Source organism: Danio rerio, chromosome 23, assembly GCF_052040795.2.
Source record: "Danio rerio strain M-AB ecotype USA chromosome 23, GRCz13ab, whole genome shotgun sequence".
NCBI classification, from domain to species: domain Eukaryota; kingdom Metazoa; phylum Chordata; class Actinopteri; order Cypriniformes; family Danionidae; genus Danio; species Danio rerio.
In genome coordinates this window covers 33,446,622-33,465,000 of record NC_141043.1, presented here as the reverse complement: position 1 = coordinate 33,465,000, position 18,379 = coordinate 33,446,622, and the positions used below count along the sequence as shown (strand labels likewise).

The following is an 18,379-nucleotide window of genomic DNA, read 5'->3' as shown; positions in this document are numbered from 1 at the left end:
TCAATTAAAGCCTTCCCTCTCAAAGACAAATCAAACCCGGCAGTACAATGGTAGGATCAACACTAGGAGAAAAAGAAAAAGAGAGAGAGAGGCAAGTCCCTCTGAGTGATGAGTAGGACTCAGTTCAGTGCTCTATTAAAGCTCACTTTAGGTGGACCAGCTAATTTGAACAGAGAGTGTAGCGTGCCTGCCGGCTCCTCTGTGAATTTGAAGGTGTTTTTCTCCTCTCATGTTTTACTGTGTAAACATGCTCATTTGCCATCATTAAATTGATTATTATACACACAGTGAAGCCCGAAATTGAATAATTTGAGTGTGAATAATTTTGGGCATGATACAGAATCAATATTAAGTCAATTTTGACTGTATATATTATTATAATGCAGTTGTAATCATAATTAATAAACCCCCTGAATTATTAGACCCCCTGTTTATTGTTTCCCAATTTCTGTTTGTTACATTTCTAAACATAATAGTTTTAATAATTCATTTCTAATAACTGATTTCTTTTATCTTTGCCATGACTGTAAATAATATTTTACTAGATGTTTTTCAAGACACTTCTATAAAGCTTAAAGTGGCATTTAAAGGCTTAACTAGGTTAATTAGGTTAACTAGGCAGGTTAGGGCAATTACACAAGTTATTGTATAACGATGGATTGTTCTGTAGACTAAAGACCCTTAAACCTACCCATGCCACCAAACCTGTCCATAACCCAACTTCTATCCCAACGCAAAAGCACCACAAGTGTTCTCAAATACATTATAAACACAGTAAGTACATTGTATTTGTTTTTTGATGTAAGTACATAGTAGTTAAGGACACTTAATATAAAGAGGGACAACTGCTTTTATTCTAGCTAAATTAAAACAAATTAGACTTTCTCTAGAAGAAAAAATATTTTTAGACATACTGTAAAAATTTCCTTGCTCTGTTAAACATCATTTGGGAAATATTTTTTAAAAATCTAAGTTTTTTTTTTTTATTCTGATTGCAACTGTTTATAATATTATTGACGTAAGTTTTTCTTTTATTATTTCACACTGTTTAAATTTAACTACTCTCAAAATTCTAATTTGTTGTTAATTATCTTCCTCCTAAGGCATCCAAGACATTGATGTCTTTTGGCTTTTCTTCAATCGAACTTTAAGGAAGACTTTTAGCTGAAAGTGTGTTTCTTGGCGATTTCTTAAATGCAAATGAATGGCTGTGGACACTAAATGAGTCAAAAAATCCTACAAAAGGAAAACAAAGTGAATACCTGTGGCTTCTGATGAGACATTTAATTCTAATGAAGTGAAATGAACTGTCTGTTAAAGAATTGGAACATTTAAGGCAACCTAGACAAATCCACAACCTTGTAAACTGTCTGGAACATGAGCTTCCTGTCACGTAATGACAGATATTATGCAATGAGAGTCTGTAAACAGAAACAAACATTTTTATATTTGTATCAGAAGGATAAGCATCTAGGATAAGCACAAACCTAGATGGTGTGTGTGTGTGTGTGTGTGTGTGTGTGTGTGTGTGTGTGTGTGTGCGCATGGAAGTGTGTGTGTTTCCCTGCACTGGGAGTTTCATCTGGCCTGAGTTGCTGCAGGAAGGGCATCTCCAATAATTCTGCTGTAGTGATCCCAGAATAAAGAAGAGAATACACGGACAGAAATTGAATGAATGAGTGAGATAAACATACTGTGAGGCAAGTACCAGCCACAGCTATTCATAATTGTTTTTTGTATACATTTTTGACATTTAAAGTGCCAGTAGCCATTGACTTAGCAAATCTTCTTTATTATTCCACTGAAGGAAAAGTCACCTACATCATGAATGACCTAAGGGTGAGAAAGTTAATAACACATTTTCATTTTTGGGAGACTTCAGTCTCTTTAAAGCTACAGCCATACTTCATACTTCAGCCAAACATAAACCTGTGTATTTTACATTTAACTGCATGTTAAGTGTCATGTGAGCTCAAACTCAACCTAATTAAGGCCAAATTGTCCACAAATTTGACCCTTATTTGTTATTTTTTCATCTTTTTTTGGTGCGTCTCTCAACCATTCTCTCTAGTAAAAACAATAGTACTATCAAGGGTCTGTTACTAAACTAGAAATAAATGTTACAGAAACATTACACCTAAGGCTGCAAATTAGTAATGTTCTACCTCAAAGTACTAAAATGCATCATTAAAGTCTGTAATAATATGCACACATTATCAGTATATAATGCACCAAAATGTACTATTAAATTCCACTGCCCAAGGCAAGGTTTTGGTACCCTCAAAAGTAACATTTCTGTAAATATGTTTAGTAAAATGGACACTTAGCCATATTTAGCGTCTTTTTATAGTCGGTTTAAAAGAGTAATTTTCTTTATCCAGTTATCATAAAGGCCTGGGAATGTATTGGTCAACAACTACAGGATCTTTGCACTGTTTTTTACATTTAACATTCAACTTTTTTGTGCAACTACGCACGTCAGGTTTCTTCAAAAAAGTGTGTCAAGTGAGCTCAAATTCAACCTAATTATTTAGGACTTTCATACTGTACAATCCAATTCAGCCAACCCACGACTTCCCAATTTTGAACATCTCTAGTTCGGCAGAGTATTTCTCTGTTCTGTTGAACACAACGTTTGCTGAGCGGAAATGACTGCTCTCCCTGTGCCTGTGAATTTCCTAACATGTTTTTTTTCCTGTCAGTGCAGTTTTAAACATGTCTTCTTATTGAGGAGACATTTCTTCTCCCAATGCTAATGGATTGATTTTAGTTTGAGCAAAACTTTAGTTTTTCCTCTATCTGCATTGTTTCTTGTTTCTGTGTTGCTTCTTTATAGAGCGGATCGGTGGACAAACCACGTGCTGGGCTGCTGCATTGGTGACCAGCACTGGCAGGACAGTCGAAGTGAAGCACATTTTGCACTGAGCCCAGTAGGTGGTTGTGGGCACGCCTCGAATTGAAAGTTCGAAATTGGTTTCACGCAAGGGTGCCCCAGTCATTTGCTGTGCTGAATAGTGGAATTCACTGGATAATTCCAGCATTAATTGATTCTGGGCTCTGAAATAAACAGGCTGGCAAAGTGCACGAAAGTAGAGGCACAGCCTAATAGACCTGCTCCTTTTCCAAAGGAAGAGAGAAGCTGCCGAGACCAGACATTGAGTCCAGTCCAAGTCATTGTTTTACATGTAAATCAATGAGAATCAATCTACTTTCAAATAACTTTAATTCTTAGGAAACTCTACTTTTAGAAATAGATGTTTTGCTAATGTAACCACAAACCATCCAGGCTTTCATTATACAGTTCTTATTTTCTTTTCTGAACACAGACTGACAGTATAGTGGTTTGGAGGCAAGCAATTACCAACTACTGCACAAATATGTATTTCTGAATATCCATGGATTGAAGGCAGTGCCTGCAGACTTGTAAAATAATGAACTATCCAAGATAGGTAACTTGCTACAGCACTATGAACAGCATTACATATTTGAAAGATGACAGCTAGCATTATTTAGCCGGTTGTGCAGGTCTGGGCTAATTGCGTGCCTGTCTTTTTGATAAATCACTAAGCTGTTGTTGGTGCGTTTGTTATTTTGTAACTGATTTAAGTCTTGTTTACTTGGTCAAGAAATGTGAATTCCTCTGGATCAAGTCTCCAGTCTAATGCATGTCTGTCAGTGGTTAAAGCAGGGCTTTGTGAGAATCGTGTGAATGATCTGGCATGTGGGGGCTTCGTGGTGTCTGTGTCTCTCGCCCTATTTTCTCACACATCAGGTGTGCCATAGGGACTCTCGTCAATGAGACTCAGTGACACTGCATTAGACTCACTTCTTACTCTAATTCCCACTCTACCCATGATCCCCCCAAAATGAGTCTGTCTCACACTTGGAATGGCGCTGCCACCAGCATTAAGTCACTCAAGATTTCAATTGTCAAGGCTTTTGTTTATATCCACCTATTTTCATGTGTATTTTGGACAATTGTATAAAATGTCTAATAGAAACACTAAGGTGTGAATATAATTTTTAAATGTGCATAAATTAACATTTAATAAAAAAATTCACTTAAACTGTGATGGAAACACATTTACAGAATAAATTCCAAGGTGCGCATCAAAACGGTAATATGATGTTGTTTATCGAATCATGTGATATGTGTACAATATTAATGGACAATCCATCAGGATGACGGCACTGCACTACATTTGAAATGTTGTTTTGGTCATTCTAAAGTCCCTTAACCAAAGTCCATCATCAAACCACTTTTTGCCTCATCTTGTGTGGATCTCAAGTGGAACCAAAAAACAGTCTAATACCTGTATGACTGCGTTCTTTGTATTTTGTCTTTGTCCTCTGAAGCACAAGTTATTCATTATATAAGAAAAAAGGCCCAAAGTGGCTTTTCCTACTGCAGCAAATTCTATTTTTCCTTTTAAAATTTGGTGGCGATTCATTGGGAAATGAAAGTTTTGATCTCTTTGTCTTGGATGGAAACGTTAAGTGCTTAAATATTTTGGTCACATTTTATAACACAATAATGTTTCATTAAGTTATGCAAATTACCTAATGAATTACTAAAATTAACTACACTGTAAAGTTGACCCAACTCGAAATTGTAGGACAACTTACTGCAGAGCTTTTATGTGTTAATTCAACTTTTAACCCAAGTACTGTTCTTGACTCAATTTAAGTTGAGTAAACTCAAAAATGTCCTGAAGTTTGTTGCCTTCAAATTTTAAGTTGAGCCAACTTGTTATACAAGTCTTTGCAAACTGAAGTCTGCAATTTTCTGATGCATTTTTTTCGTATTCATATGCGAAAAATTCGTTATGCACACAAACCTTGTACACTGAGTCAAATGCATAATAATTAATCAATTACGAAGTAAAGAGTCAGAAATTTACCAGAAATTTTAATTTAAGGACATTTCTGTAATTTAATATCTGTTATTTTACAGTGAATTTCTGTCATTTAATGGCCATTATTTTACAGGTTTTTTTTTTCCAGCACCCCAGCTTTTTTAAGGATTTTTTTACAGTGTACTTTACACATTATTATAGGTGGTGATGTGTTGATGTGTTACTGCAAAGGACAGAAAGCAGACCAATAATAATAATGTAATATCTATGGGCAATATGTCAGATGTATGGACACACGACACAAACACACCAAACAGCAGCAGGGCTGCAAAAACTAACGTGGTTTGATTTTTTTTATAATGGGTGAAAGTTTTTTAGGCAGAGTGTCAATACGCTTCACAAAATGTGAGGTCGAATTTATTTTTTAGCGTGCAAAAATTACAGACTAAAATTTCAGATCCAGTGTGCAATAACCTTAAGTATGAACAGTACTTGTACAGCATTTATTATTCCTAGATCAACATTTATTAATGCTTTTATTAAAATCCACATTCATGCTTGCTAACATTAGTTAATGCACCGTGAGTTAACATGACCACAAACAAACAACTGTATTTTCCTTAACTAAAGGTAACTAACACAATAAATGCTGTAATAAATGTAAAGTTCATTGTTTGTTCATGTTAGTTATTGAATTAACTAACAATAACTTATACAGCCGCATTGTAAATTGTTACCAACGTTTTATGTGAAATGCCAGTTTAGTGCTTAAATCGAATTTGCATATTTGGATGAAAACAGCTAAAAGTAAATGGAAAGTACACAGCTAGAGAAGTTTTTCTTATTTTTCCTATCTATGTATGTTTGTTACATTAGTAAATTTGAATTATTAATTGACTGAAAAGAAGAAGAAAAAAAAGCTCTCCAGAGAAGAGATTGCACTTTTTCACTATACAGCCATGTCAGAACGTCCTGCATGTAGTAATGAATGCATCACTCGGCTCTCCTTGCCCCTCGCTGGGTAGGATGGGGTCTTATGGGAAGCTGGAAAGGAGAAATGTCCTGCTGTATGGATGATGAAGAAGACTCCAAGCATGGACACAAGAGGGCAGGTTGGAGGAGAGCGCCGCAGGACTCTGGGAAGTGAACCTGGCTACTCCCTGTGGAGCTCGTGAGAGTGGGAGCGAATGGCAGACATTAACAAATGAGCCTCTTCATCGCCACATAGGGGAATATAGTATCCTATTGTGTCCCAGACGAAGAACTACTCAGTCCTCCCCCATGTTCATGAAAAAGCAGGATAGCGAAAAGGATGTGCGTCTGAGCCTTGGTGCCCAAGGCAAGTGGCAGAGGGCATACTTAACTTCCGCTCTTCCTTCATTCCTACCACATGAAATTTGAATTGGAGGGATTTGTCATGCAGACCCTGAAGTGAGGGATGCCAGAACATTCTACTCTGTCTATAGTCTTTCTCAGGATTGTGCAAAATTCAGGAAAAAAATGGTTCATTTTGAATTTATGAGTAGCTCAACCTCGCTATTATTCTACCTGTGGTTCTATCATTCTTCATTCTATCCACCTATCATTACATGGATAATTGTGTTATTCATTTGCATTATATCTCCTATTATACATTCTTGTCAATATGCTTTTATTTTTTTTCTAGCCTCCATCTTATATATTTATATATATATATATATATATATATATATATATATATATATATATATATATATATATATATATATATATATATATATAGATTTCTACATGGATTTTTTGTATTTCATTACATTTATTGACTTGTTCTTTCCATTTAATTTTAATGATTACTATTCTACAACCTGTTTGCTTGAGATTTTGTAAACTGAAACTGAAACTGAGGTTTTCTGTTATCTTTTCTTTTATTCATGGTAGTCATCCCTTTTAAGAAAGGGAAATGTGAATGCACAAAACAAAATGAATATCCAGGTCTCCTGATGACACATTGGGGTCTTATGAAGAAAAGCAGCAATACTGAATTGTTACAATCTTAAATAGTGAGATTACATTTGACTGTAATTTCAATCAACCAATTTGAATTTTGCTAGATTGTCAACAGTTGATCTACTCTCTGAGGCAGAGGTCACCAATCTCGTTCCTGGAGGTCTGGTGCCCTGCAGGGTTTAGCTCCAACTTGCCTCAACAAACCTGGCTGGGTGTTTCTAGTATACCTAGTTAGATCTTGATTAGGTTGATCAGGTGTGTTTGTTCAGGGTTGGAGTTAAAATCTCCAGGACACCAGACCTCCAGGAACAAGTATAGTTATCCCTGCTCTAAGGGATAATCTACCTGACAAAAGTCTTGTCATCTATCCAAGTTTTAGGAACGACAAAAAATAACATGACATCTAGTTGATCAGTTGGTATCAGAAATGGCTTATATGAAAAGCAAAGGCCTCTAGATCACGCTTGTTTTACCAAAAATAAAAATATGATCATATCCTGATTTTTACTTGTTGGGACAGTGAGGTCTGACTTTGCTTAGATAAAAGTCTTGAAACCTAACAGAAATAATGTACGGTATGAAATATAAAGTCATGGTGCAGTGGAAAAAGAATTAATATTGTGGATGACTTCCATGAGCTTGGAGGAATGCATCCATACATCTCTGCAATGACTCAAACAACTTATTAATAAAGTCATTTGGACAAGGAAAGCAAACGTTCTTTCAGAACTCCCAAAGTTCATCAAAATTCTTTGGATTCATCTTCAATGCCTCCTCCTTCATCTTACCCCAGACATGCACAATAATGTGGTGAGTGGGCAGGCCAATCCTGGAGCATCTTGACCTGCTTTGTTTTTGGGAACTTGGTTTTGATGTTGAGGCTGAAGTATGAGAAGGAGCACTATCCTGCTGAAGAATTTACCCTCTCCTGTAGTTTGTGATATAATGGGAAGCACAAATGCCCTCATATCTTAGGCTGTTGATATTGCCATCCACTCTGCAGATTTCTCGCATTCCCCCATACTAAATGTAACCTCAAAACATGACTTTCCCTTCTCCAAGCTGGATTGTTCTCATTGAGAATCTTTGGTCCAAGCGGGTTCCAAAAGGTCTTCCGCAGTATTTGTGATGATTGAGATGCAGCTCAACAGATGATTCATTTGAAAAATTTACCTTCTGCCACTTTTCCAAACGATCAACTAGAAGTCAAGATACCGTTTTTGCTCTTACAACAGGGATCGACAGCAAGACTTAGTGTTGATACCATGTACTTGCATTATATTTGATCACCAAGGGATTTGGCTTTGGCTAAAATCTGTTCTACAGAACAAAAAGGTCTCCTAAATACTAATCTCTTTAATCCCATTTATTGATATTTGCTAAGAAAGAGAATTCAAATGCATTCCACTGTTTTGGCAGACAAAAGCATTGCTTGTATATTCACACACGTTTTCACATATAGACCTCGGCATGTAAAGCTGTGACGCTGAGCATCTCCCCCTCTTTATTCTTCTGAATGATGACATCCACTCAAAGAGCAGTTTCATTTCCATCCCATGCAGTGGGACCTGGCACTAGCAGCAAAACAATCTCACTAAGTGCGAACACTTCCCTCCCACAGCACATCCTTCTCCTCCTGCTCTCACAGAGGCTGTGCTGTTGAAACAGAAGGCCTAGACAGAGCGGCTGGAGCTCAGCCACTCACTCAGCCCTTGATGGGGAGGATTCAGTGCTGTAAGATGGGGATAATTTGTTTCGAGAGGCCTTGAAGTGTCTGAGACCTGGGAGGTGCACCGCAGGTGAATCAGCATGCCAAGCCAAACATTGACCACCAGCTGGAAAACATCTAAGCTATTCTGGATCAATTCGGAATTGATCTCTGCCCAGCTGTATGTATAATGTAGGCTGTTGGGCGGTTAAGACTGGCTGTCTGTCTGACCAGTGCTGGGAAAGAGATATGATCTGCCCACACCCTTTAAAAGCATATTATGGGAAAGGGCAAAGGGCTTTGAAGAGACTTTTAAATGAGCAGAGCAGGGTTGCCCGTATGCAGTAAATGGATTCCATCCTGCCCGGTTACAGACCAGATGTATTCAGAGCATGCTGACAAGGTTCTGCGCGTCCTACAGACCTGTTTACAGGGTACGCCACGTCCCACTGCTTTCTGTTGACTCGGCAGGTTGGTGGCCAAAAGCGCTGGATGGAAGGGGGCGCGGCATCGAGCATCATGAGTATTGAATGGCTGTGGCGGGTGGGCGCAGAGGGGCTATAACGCCGAGTCGGCTGCGAGTGCCATTCCTGCTCCTCATTTGGGCTGCCCAAGGAGGCTGCATGCAGGGATTAATAGGTGGTTGACTGGAAAGCAAAGCTTTTTAACCCTGCTCAGGGACTCATAGAACAGCACCACACCACGCCAGCAGATGCCAAGTGCAGCTGTCAGGAGTCAGAGTGCTTTTGTTGTTTGCTTGCTCTTCTTACTCCTCTTTTTCCCTCTGTGGTTGTCTTCGGGCCTTTGCAATTTTTTTGGGTTGAACTCTTTTCTTGAATATTTTCAAAGTTACTATATAGTTGTCTTTTATTTTCAAAGGTACCTGTAGGAGTAATGGTGCATTTGAGTCTTGAAACTTGTCATTAATTATTATCTGACATTATTTTCGGACATATTTTACCTCAAATCATGGCATAGATTTAATAAAGGATCGCTCTGAGATTTTGCTCCATCTTGTCAGGATCGCATATTGTGATGATCTGAAATCTAAAATTCCACCACAACCCAAAAGTGCATGCTGGATTGATATATGATGCCTGTGGAGGTCACTTGAGCACAGTGAACTCACTGTCATGTTTGAGAAGCCAGTCTGAGATGATTTGAGACATTGATGTAGCCATCATAAGCTGAATATGGTCAGCAACAGTACTTTGGTACTCAGCAACCTTAGCTAAACCATTGGACCCAGAGTGTTTTTAACTCTGAAGTCATGAGAGTTTTTACTTCCCTGACCTCATATTAATAATTTTAACCTGTTTTAATGTATTGTATGTTCAGATATGCTGTTCTGCATGCCCCAGTGATTACAAGTGATTATTAAAGATATTGTTGCTTTTCTATCACCTTGAACTGGCATTAACAAGACATTGTGCCTTTCTGAGAAGTTTGTGCATGAAAATCCTTGCCAATCAGTGGTTTCTGAAATGTTCAAACCATTTTTTTAAACAACGACGTCATAATTGATGTCACTAAAATTATCTTTCTTCCTAGTTTTGTAGTTTTGACATTTGACATGATTGCCACCTCTAGCCAAATCCAATGAGCTGCCATGTAATTGATTAATCAGATAGTTGTGTTAATGATTAGTTAAACCGGTGTGATAGTTAGTGTACATAACTCCATGCACAACTATAAATATATTTAAATGTTCAGGCTTGAAATGCCTCTGACTTTTGAACCTGCAGTTTTAAAATTTACTATTCAGAATCTAATTTGCATAATATTTATAAATGTAATATTAGGATGTTTTTTATTTATTAATTTTAGTATTTTATTTTTATGTTTATTGTTAACACTGACTGGAATGCAATCATACAATATATCAAGTTACATTTGGACCTCAGAATTTGACCTTAAATGACATAGGATTAACATACATTATTGCCAGGTGTAACTAAGACTAGCTATACGTAGTACTCAAATCTTGTTAAATTATAAAAAGAAAAACATAATAATAATAATAATTATTATTATTATAATAGTAATAATAATAATAATAATAATAATAATAATAATAATTATTATTATTATTATTATTATTATTTAGATCCAGGGACAGATTTTAAGATATAACTTACTTTCATTGTGCTCAACAAACACTAACAGGCTTAGCATTCTGGTATAACAAAACAACTGTTGATGTTGTGTGTAGGTGGTTTGGGCTGTGTGAGCTTTCGTTTTTACATTTAATAGGAGTTTTCAGGTCGGGATCAACCCTATCCATTTCATCCATTTAATGCACACTCTCCTGAAGTGCGTAAAGCGCCTTACAATGATGTGCTTGTTTTTAATGAGCTGTGTGAAAGAAACGAATCTCCACAGCTTTTTCTCAAGTCCTTGACCTTTTCTCATCCCCGCTGACTCTTGTTCATCTGTTATACCCTCACACCTCTCCCACTCTCGTTCATTTATCCTCTCATCTCCCTGTTCCCTTAGCTGTCCCTCCCTGCATATCACTCTCTCCTATGTCTAATTGCATTTCAATTCGCCCTAAGGGATGCCTGGGTAGTTCAATCCTCTCCCCCGGTTTCCCTCAAATCCATTTGCACCCTGCCCTGGCCAGGTCAGTTTCATGGGTTGCCCTGCAGGAAATATCAGATGACCTCACTTTTCAGTGAGAACAAGGTATCTTGGGGAATAGAATCGGTTGAGAGCCTCATCCCGCCCTCATTCCCTCATATCCATCTTCCCCTCCTGCATAGACTTCCTGTGCTCAAGTGTAGAACAAGGTCACAATCATATATTGAGTGATAACAAGCACTCCACCGAAAGTTTTGGTGGAAAGGATTATATTGTGATGTTGTAGTACTTTAGCCATCTCTATTATGCTCCAACAGACACACCGTGTTTAACATTTAATCGATGTTTTAAAAACAAATCAGTGATGATCTAAATTTAATTTAATTTAATTTAATTTAATTTAATTTAATTTAATTTTATTTTATTTTATTTTATTTTATTTTATTTTATTTTATTTTATTTTATTTTATTTTATTAAAACACATTTCAAAAGAATTTCTCATTTTAAAGAACAATACATTAACATTTTTTACCCAGCGATTGAGTTTCTTCATATTTGAGACCCTGGATCACTTTTTTTTAAAGGTATTTTATTTTATTTTATTTTATTTTATTTTATTTTATTTTAACCACATTTTAAAAATAATTTCACATAAAAAACAATACATTTTATTTAGTTTTATTTTATTTTATTAAAATACATTTTAAAAGAATGTTACATAAAAAACAACACATTTTATTTTATTATAATACATTTTTAAAAGAATTTTACATTTTAAAGAACTACATTGTATTTTCTTATTTTATTTTATTAAAATACTTTTTTTTAAAAGAATTTCACACTTTAAAGACCATTATATTTGATTTTATTATATATTATTAAAATACATTTTTAAAAGAATTTCACTTTTTAAAGTACAATACATTAACATTTTTAACTCAACAATTGAGTTTCTCCATATTTGTGACGCTGGATCACAAAACCAATCATAGTATTTTTTTATTGAGAATTATACACTACCTGAAAGATGAATAAATACGCTTTCTATTCATGTATACTTTGTTAGGATAGGAAAATATTTGGCCAATACAAAACTGCTTAGCAATGCACATTAGTAATCAGAAATTGAGTTTGAAGTATTTACAGTAGAAAATGTACAATATTCATGGAACTTGATGTTCACTTTAAATTCTAATAATTTTGGCATAAAATAAAAAAGGATCATTTTGACCTACTCTATACAATGTGATTTTGTCTATTGCTGGAAAAATACCCAATGCAACATGACACTGGTTTTGTGGTCTATTTCTGTCCATTGCTGAAAATATACCCAATGCAACATGACACTGGTTTTGTGGTCCAAGATCACGTTTGACTGAAATTGGGTTGAAATTCTACATTTTTAGAGTTTACTCTGAGGTTTAACATTTAATTTAGAATCCTAAATGTTCTATTTACTTTCAGTTGTTTGATCTCCCCAATGTGCATACATTCACAATATTCAGTATTCAAACTAATGCACGCATCACCAATTCATACAGTTCCATATAAAGTAAGCAAATATCCTATGTGCTCGCATCTGTTTCTCAAAAACATTTATCTTATACGGTTAAGGCCTTCTGTAACCCATTTACTTACTCCACTATATCTGGGACTTATTTGTGCCTTTATAGCTGAGTGGAACGCGGCAGAGAGCTTGAAAGTCTGTTGTAGTTTAGGACTCTTTTCAGAGAAGTACACTGAAGTCTAGGACTGCCAGTGAAAAACAGTGTGGGTTGAAAGAATGAGGTTGACATATGCACAGCCCATGAAAACTCACGCTGTGACTGATGAATCCATTTGATCAAGCCTTTTTTTTTTTTTTTGGGATTCAAACTCGAAAGACATCAAGACCTTTAAATTAAACAAGCTCAAAGTGCTGTGTTAGTCTTAATGGAGTATTAGTATTCATATGGAGGAGTTTGTTCCCCTGAGATCATCTATGAGCTTTTTAGTCTCGATGGCTCATGGGAGGTGCGTTATAGATGGTGTTTAGAGACAAGTGTCTGATGGGTGCTGGGATAATGCCAGAGAGATGCCTATCTCCGCTTTTAATGGAGCGTCTATGGTTGTTTCAAGTGATCAGCCCTGTCACTTCAGACTGCACATTTTGATGCTTTCGACACCTCTCCTTACCGACATCAATCTAAGCGTCAAAAGGAAAAGCAAGAGACAACAAACGCGCACGGCGTGGGTCAGCCAGGGACATGAATACCAGCGCTGGAACAAACACCTCATCAAATGTCTGCCAATACAAGCGGCGTCTTGTGCGCAGGAGAAATGTGATGGGAATTGCATTTATCAGAGCTGCTTTTCTGTCTCCTCTTGATTTAAAAAAGAAGGCAAAAATTGTGTTTGCTTGCATTATGCTGTTATTGTGTCAATTTTCCACACTAGAAACAAAGGACGCCAAATATGCGTGTCATATTTTATTTTAAATTGCCAGACGTTTCTTATATTCACAAAAGACCCTCTTTGCTTTAGCTGCTGTCGGCGGTGACAGCTTGAGTGAAAATTGAGGCCGTTGTTGCCTGGTATCCTATCAGAGAGGCTTTTTCGGAATTGAATCAGAAATGTGCCTCTCGGAGGTTCTCGTTGGCCTTAGATGGAGGCTGAAAAAGAGGAGGACATGAGGAAAAAAGGTGGCAGTGGTGTTTTGTGTGAGCTGGATCTCCTTGTAGAGGTGACACCATTTAGCATATTAAGAGCGTTTAAACAGGTGCGGGTAGACACGCTTCTCAGTAATCAGCTTTTCTGATGTAAGCTCCTGATACATGGATTTTACAGACTTTCCAATGTCAAGGTCCTCTTCCCCTTTATAGCAATGCTGGAATACTGTGCAGTTGTCAGACATATGTACAGGCTGCTCTGTGGGGCATTGCACTTGGTTTGTAAAGGTTAAGGGCTACATTTTTACGAATTTAAAGCTATGGTGTTTTCTTCTTTTACATTTCTAAAATATTATAGATAGATAGATAGATAGATAGATAGATAGATAGATAGATAGATAGATAGATAGATAGATAGATAGATAGATAGATAGATAGATAGATAGATAGATAGATAGATAGATAGATAGATAGATAGAAAGACGGACGGACGGACAGACAGACGGATGAAAGATAGATAGATAGATAGATAGACAGACTGATAGACCGATAGATAGATAGATAGATAGACAGACAGACAGACCGATAGATAGATAGATAGATAGATAGATAGATAGATAGATAGATAGATAGATAGATAGATAGATAGATAGATAGATAGATAGATAGATAGATAGATAGATAGACAGACCGATAGATAGACCGATAGATAGATAGATAGATAGATAGATAGATAGATAAATAGACAGACAGACAGACAGACAGACAGACAGATGGATTGACGCATAGATAGACGGATGGATAGGCAGATAGACATACATGTGATAGATAGATTGATTGATAGATAGATGGATGGATGAATAGATGGATGGATAGACGGATAGATAGATGGATGGACAGACGCAGGGATAGACAGATAGATCGATCGATCCTATCCCAACCAGACAGACTCCTGTAGGACGTCTCAATCGTAATATACTGTACCAACCAGACAGTAAATCACTTTAAACTATTAAAATTGTTAATAAAAGTCACTTTTCAAGGATAAACAATGTTAGAAAAAAGCTTTAGGTCATATAATGTAATTTAAAAGCATAAATAAATGCGGAAAATTAAAAACATGAATCACAAACCACAGAAATATGCTTATAAAGATATATTAACAAAAACTCAAAGAAAAAAAGCAACAAATTTTATTAAAACATTATTCAAATTAAAATAAAAACAAAATAAATAAATAAAAACTGGTTCTAAATAGCATGTTCTCTTCGTATTGGCGTGGCTTTCAAAAGTCCAAAGACATGCGCTATACTGTAGGTGGACTGGGTGAGCTAAATTGCCCTAAGTGTATGTGTGTGAATGGGAGTGTATTGGTGTTTCCCAGTGATGGGTTGCAGCTGGAAGGGCATCTGCTGCATAAAACATATGGTGGATAAATAGGCGGTCCATTCCGCTGTGGCGACCCCTGATTAATAGAGGAAATAAGCCAAATGATGATGAATGAATGAATGAGTGTATGGTTCTAAATACAGCCTATCTAATCTTGTTTATAACATTCATGATTTTAGTTAGGAAAAAAGGCCTGTGCCTAACTCTTCCCCTAAACATAACTTCAGATAGTTGATAGTTGATTTAAATTTCAATCCAAAATGCAAACTGAAAGCAAAATCAATTCAAAATGCAATGAGATTGTGTTGTAATTGTATTACATGAAAGGGTGTACAGCCTTCAAAAGCATATTAAACAAACAGTAATACAATGAACAAATGAATGAATTAACAAACGAATGAAATGAAAATTGTATTAGCACACTTACATCATCATTAAGTCAAGTTTAAAAGAGCACTTGTAGGACTGAGCGTGAGGTGAGTAGCTGATTGACAGCTGCTGGCCAGTTTTTATTTCACCATCTTGACTGCACCAAATCAGCTCAACAGAGAACTAGCCGCTCATTATAAAAGCGCACAAACTTTGTCTCTCGCAGCTGTTTAATGGCTCTTCGCCTGTTTTTGTTTGTTTTTTTGTTTTTTTTGCCGTAAGGTTATTGCACCTTTATGGCTGATTGGGGGGTTGGAATAATCCTCGACATCTGTTCGGGGAGTGGGTGGGGGATGCCGACGTTTGCCTTTTATTTACTGGACCGGGCCTCTCGGCTCATCCCCCCAGCTCTGAGGTCGGCATGTTGACTTTTAATGGGAAAACGATAAAGAAGAAGAATCTCAAATGGGCCTCAAGGTCAATGAAGGAGTTTCGCCCCAAGCTATTGCTCTGGCTTGTAAAACAAACATTACTCATGAGCGCTGCTGTAAATTAGCACCATGCACCAAAGACTGGTTATTTTATTTTCTTAACTGCATGTAGTAACTACTTTTAATTGAGCGTTTAAGTAAGCTATCTTTCTTTTAATTAGCAAAAGTACAACTGTAGTCACTGCAACTCTTTGGCAACAAGAGTAGAGATATTGCGTCTAGTTTCTGCAAAATACCAAGGCAAGTGTGTATTTTTCATTATGGAGAGGTTCTCTTCATCTTGTCCATGGTCATATTCCACATCGTCCCGTCCTTCTCTCTTTCCCTCTGGCCCTGATGACAGAAGGGCAGAACGTTAATCAGAACAGCACTATCTTTTAGACAGCACCTGCAGGCCATTGCCAACTCCAGCGTTGCCTCTTTGGCTATTGCCAGTCTTGGCACCCTGGTACCTCAAGGGATGTCTCTACTGCCAACTTTGACAGGATTAAACCGTGGAGCTACTGCCTATAAATATATATTATTACCTCCTAAGGGCGTTCGAATACCATTGGTTGTCGGGAATCGAGCAGAATTTGGGCTATTATTGATAGGTATGCAGTGTTTAATTAGGTTAGTAAATAAAATCATGTCAACCTCAAATGCAGGGAGAATATTGAAATTGATTGGAGTGTGGTGGATTTACATTATGTAAACTGCTTGGCGTAGTGTTCTAGAAAGTATGCTTATTGATTGACATCTGCTTTTATATCAGTGAACTGCTATTTTGGTGAGATAAGACCATTTGAAGCTGAAAGAATGACTGAGTGATGAGTTTATTGAATCTGCGTGTAGCGTTAGATTAAAAGAGTCAAAAACCCATATGGATTCGATAAACAATTCCTCAGCAGAGATGTCTCTGTCAGCAACACTGTGGCAAGTTTTTACAAATCTTTTCTTATATCCGTTTTTTTAGTTTGATCTTAATTTACCCAGAACAGCGCTTTAAGATCGGGAAATAATTGGACTGCTGTTTGATAACATCATTTGTGTCCCCCCGCATTTCCTGCTGTCTTCGTATGACAAATGCCCTCAGTGTGAAATGAATGGCTGGCTGTCACAGGTAATCATGAGGTTGCTTTTCAGTACCCGGTCTGCTTTCATTTCCCATGATTAGCTTTGTGAAGGAATGATGGGATACGTTTCACTCATCCACTTGTCTCTTTTGTTGGGTGACAGTGATGACTGGGTTAACATCAGTACCAGAAATCGCATCATCTGCTGTCATGCTTGTTGTTCATCCCGAGAAGTGATTTCTCTTTTGTTGCAGCAATCAAAGAGTCACTGTAAGGAGGATTCATGTCATTCACGTCTTCATAGCATAATGTCGTCAGACAATGAGGGAGCAAAATGAGCTAAACGCAATTTCAACAGAGCTGATTCCAATCTTGACATGGTTTTAGACTTTAGTTATTGTATCTGAGATGAAAATATTTGATAAAATCTCTTTATATAAGATTCTGTAAGCTCACTTTTCAATCAATAACAGTTTATTAATATACCATGTTAAAAAGTTGGTATTCCTAACAGTAACACCAACCTTTCTGTCCTCTCTGTTTGACAGGAAATTGCAGCATACTTGATAACCTTTGAAAAGCATGAAGAATGGTTGACAACCTCCCCTAAAACAAGGTAAGAGGATCTATCTCTCAACTATCCATTAGAAATCTATTTTACCCAGAATTCCAGGTTTTATTGCTTTGATGCTCAAATGAAGCCATTAGCTGGCGACACCCGTCAATGACCCACTTGAGAATCTCCGCTATCTTAAAAGTTGGGTGTTTGATATCGGTGGACATTGATGGCAGTTTCGAAAGGTTTACTTCTTTTAGGAGTTAGCCTGACAGGTAATGGATTATTAATGTGAACTAATAACTGCAAATAGCCTATTAGCAGAGCTCTTAGCTCAATGCTCTGCCCTATTTCTTCTGTGAGAGCGATGGTAATGTGTTCATATCTAACAGCAAATTAAACGTCCTCTAATAAATGAAGGTGTGAGCTGCAAACGGTCTAGCTGCTCTGTAGATGGTAGGTGTTGACTGACACTGAAGGGGGAAAAGTGAGCTTGTCATGTCTATGAGTGAGCGTTGCACCTGAATCAATCTGTCATCTCAGTTTATGGCTGCTAGCATGCTCTGGGGTCTAAAGCAGCTCTGGTGAATCTACATGTTCCCAGACCCCACAATAGGAGGATTTGTGTATTTTTAAAATGGAATATCTATACACTCGATTGGCTGTAAGCCAGGCCCGCACTGTTGGATTTTAAGTGTAATGGAGTGGCACTTATCCAGCATCAATGATGCTGCTGATGC

General features: G+C 37.0%; 1 protein-coding gene and 1 long non-coding RNA gene across 42 annotated transcripts in view; one reads left to right on the top strand and one right to left on the bottom strand.

Annotated features, from left to right (window-relative positions):
- Positions 1 to 18,379, top strand: part of camta1a (calmodulin binding transcription activator 1a) — a 641,759-nt gene that overhangs the window by 243,669 nt on the left and 379,711 nt on the right. For all 41 annotated transcript variants that reach the window (XR_015523743.1, XM_087307401.1, XM_087307400.1 and 38 more), the window contains one exon: positions 17,632 to 17,699. Coding sequence is in view for 19 of the 41 variants with exons in the window: in XM_087307395.1 (XP_087163521.1) it covers positions 17,632 to 17,699 (68 nt within the window). In the remaining 22 variants the exon portion in view is untranslated. The remainder of the gene's footprint in view (positions 1 to 17,631; positions 17,700 to 18,379) is intronic.
- LOC147838244 (uncharacterized) overlaps positions 1 to 18,379 on the bottom strand; it is a 96,562-nt gene that overhangs the window by 7,004 nt on the left and 71,179 nt on the right. The window lies entirely within an intron of this gene.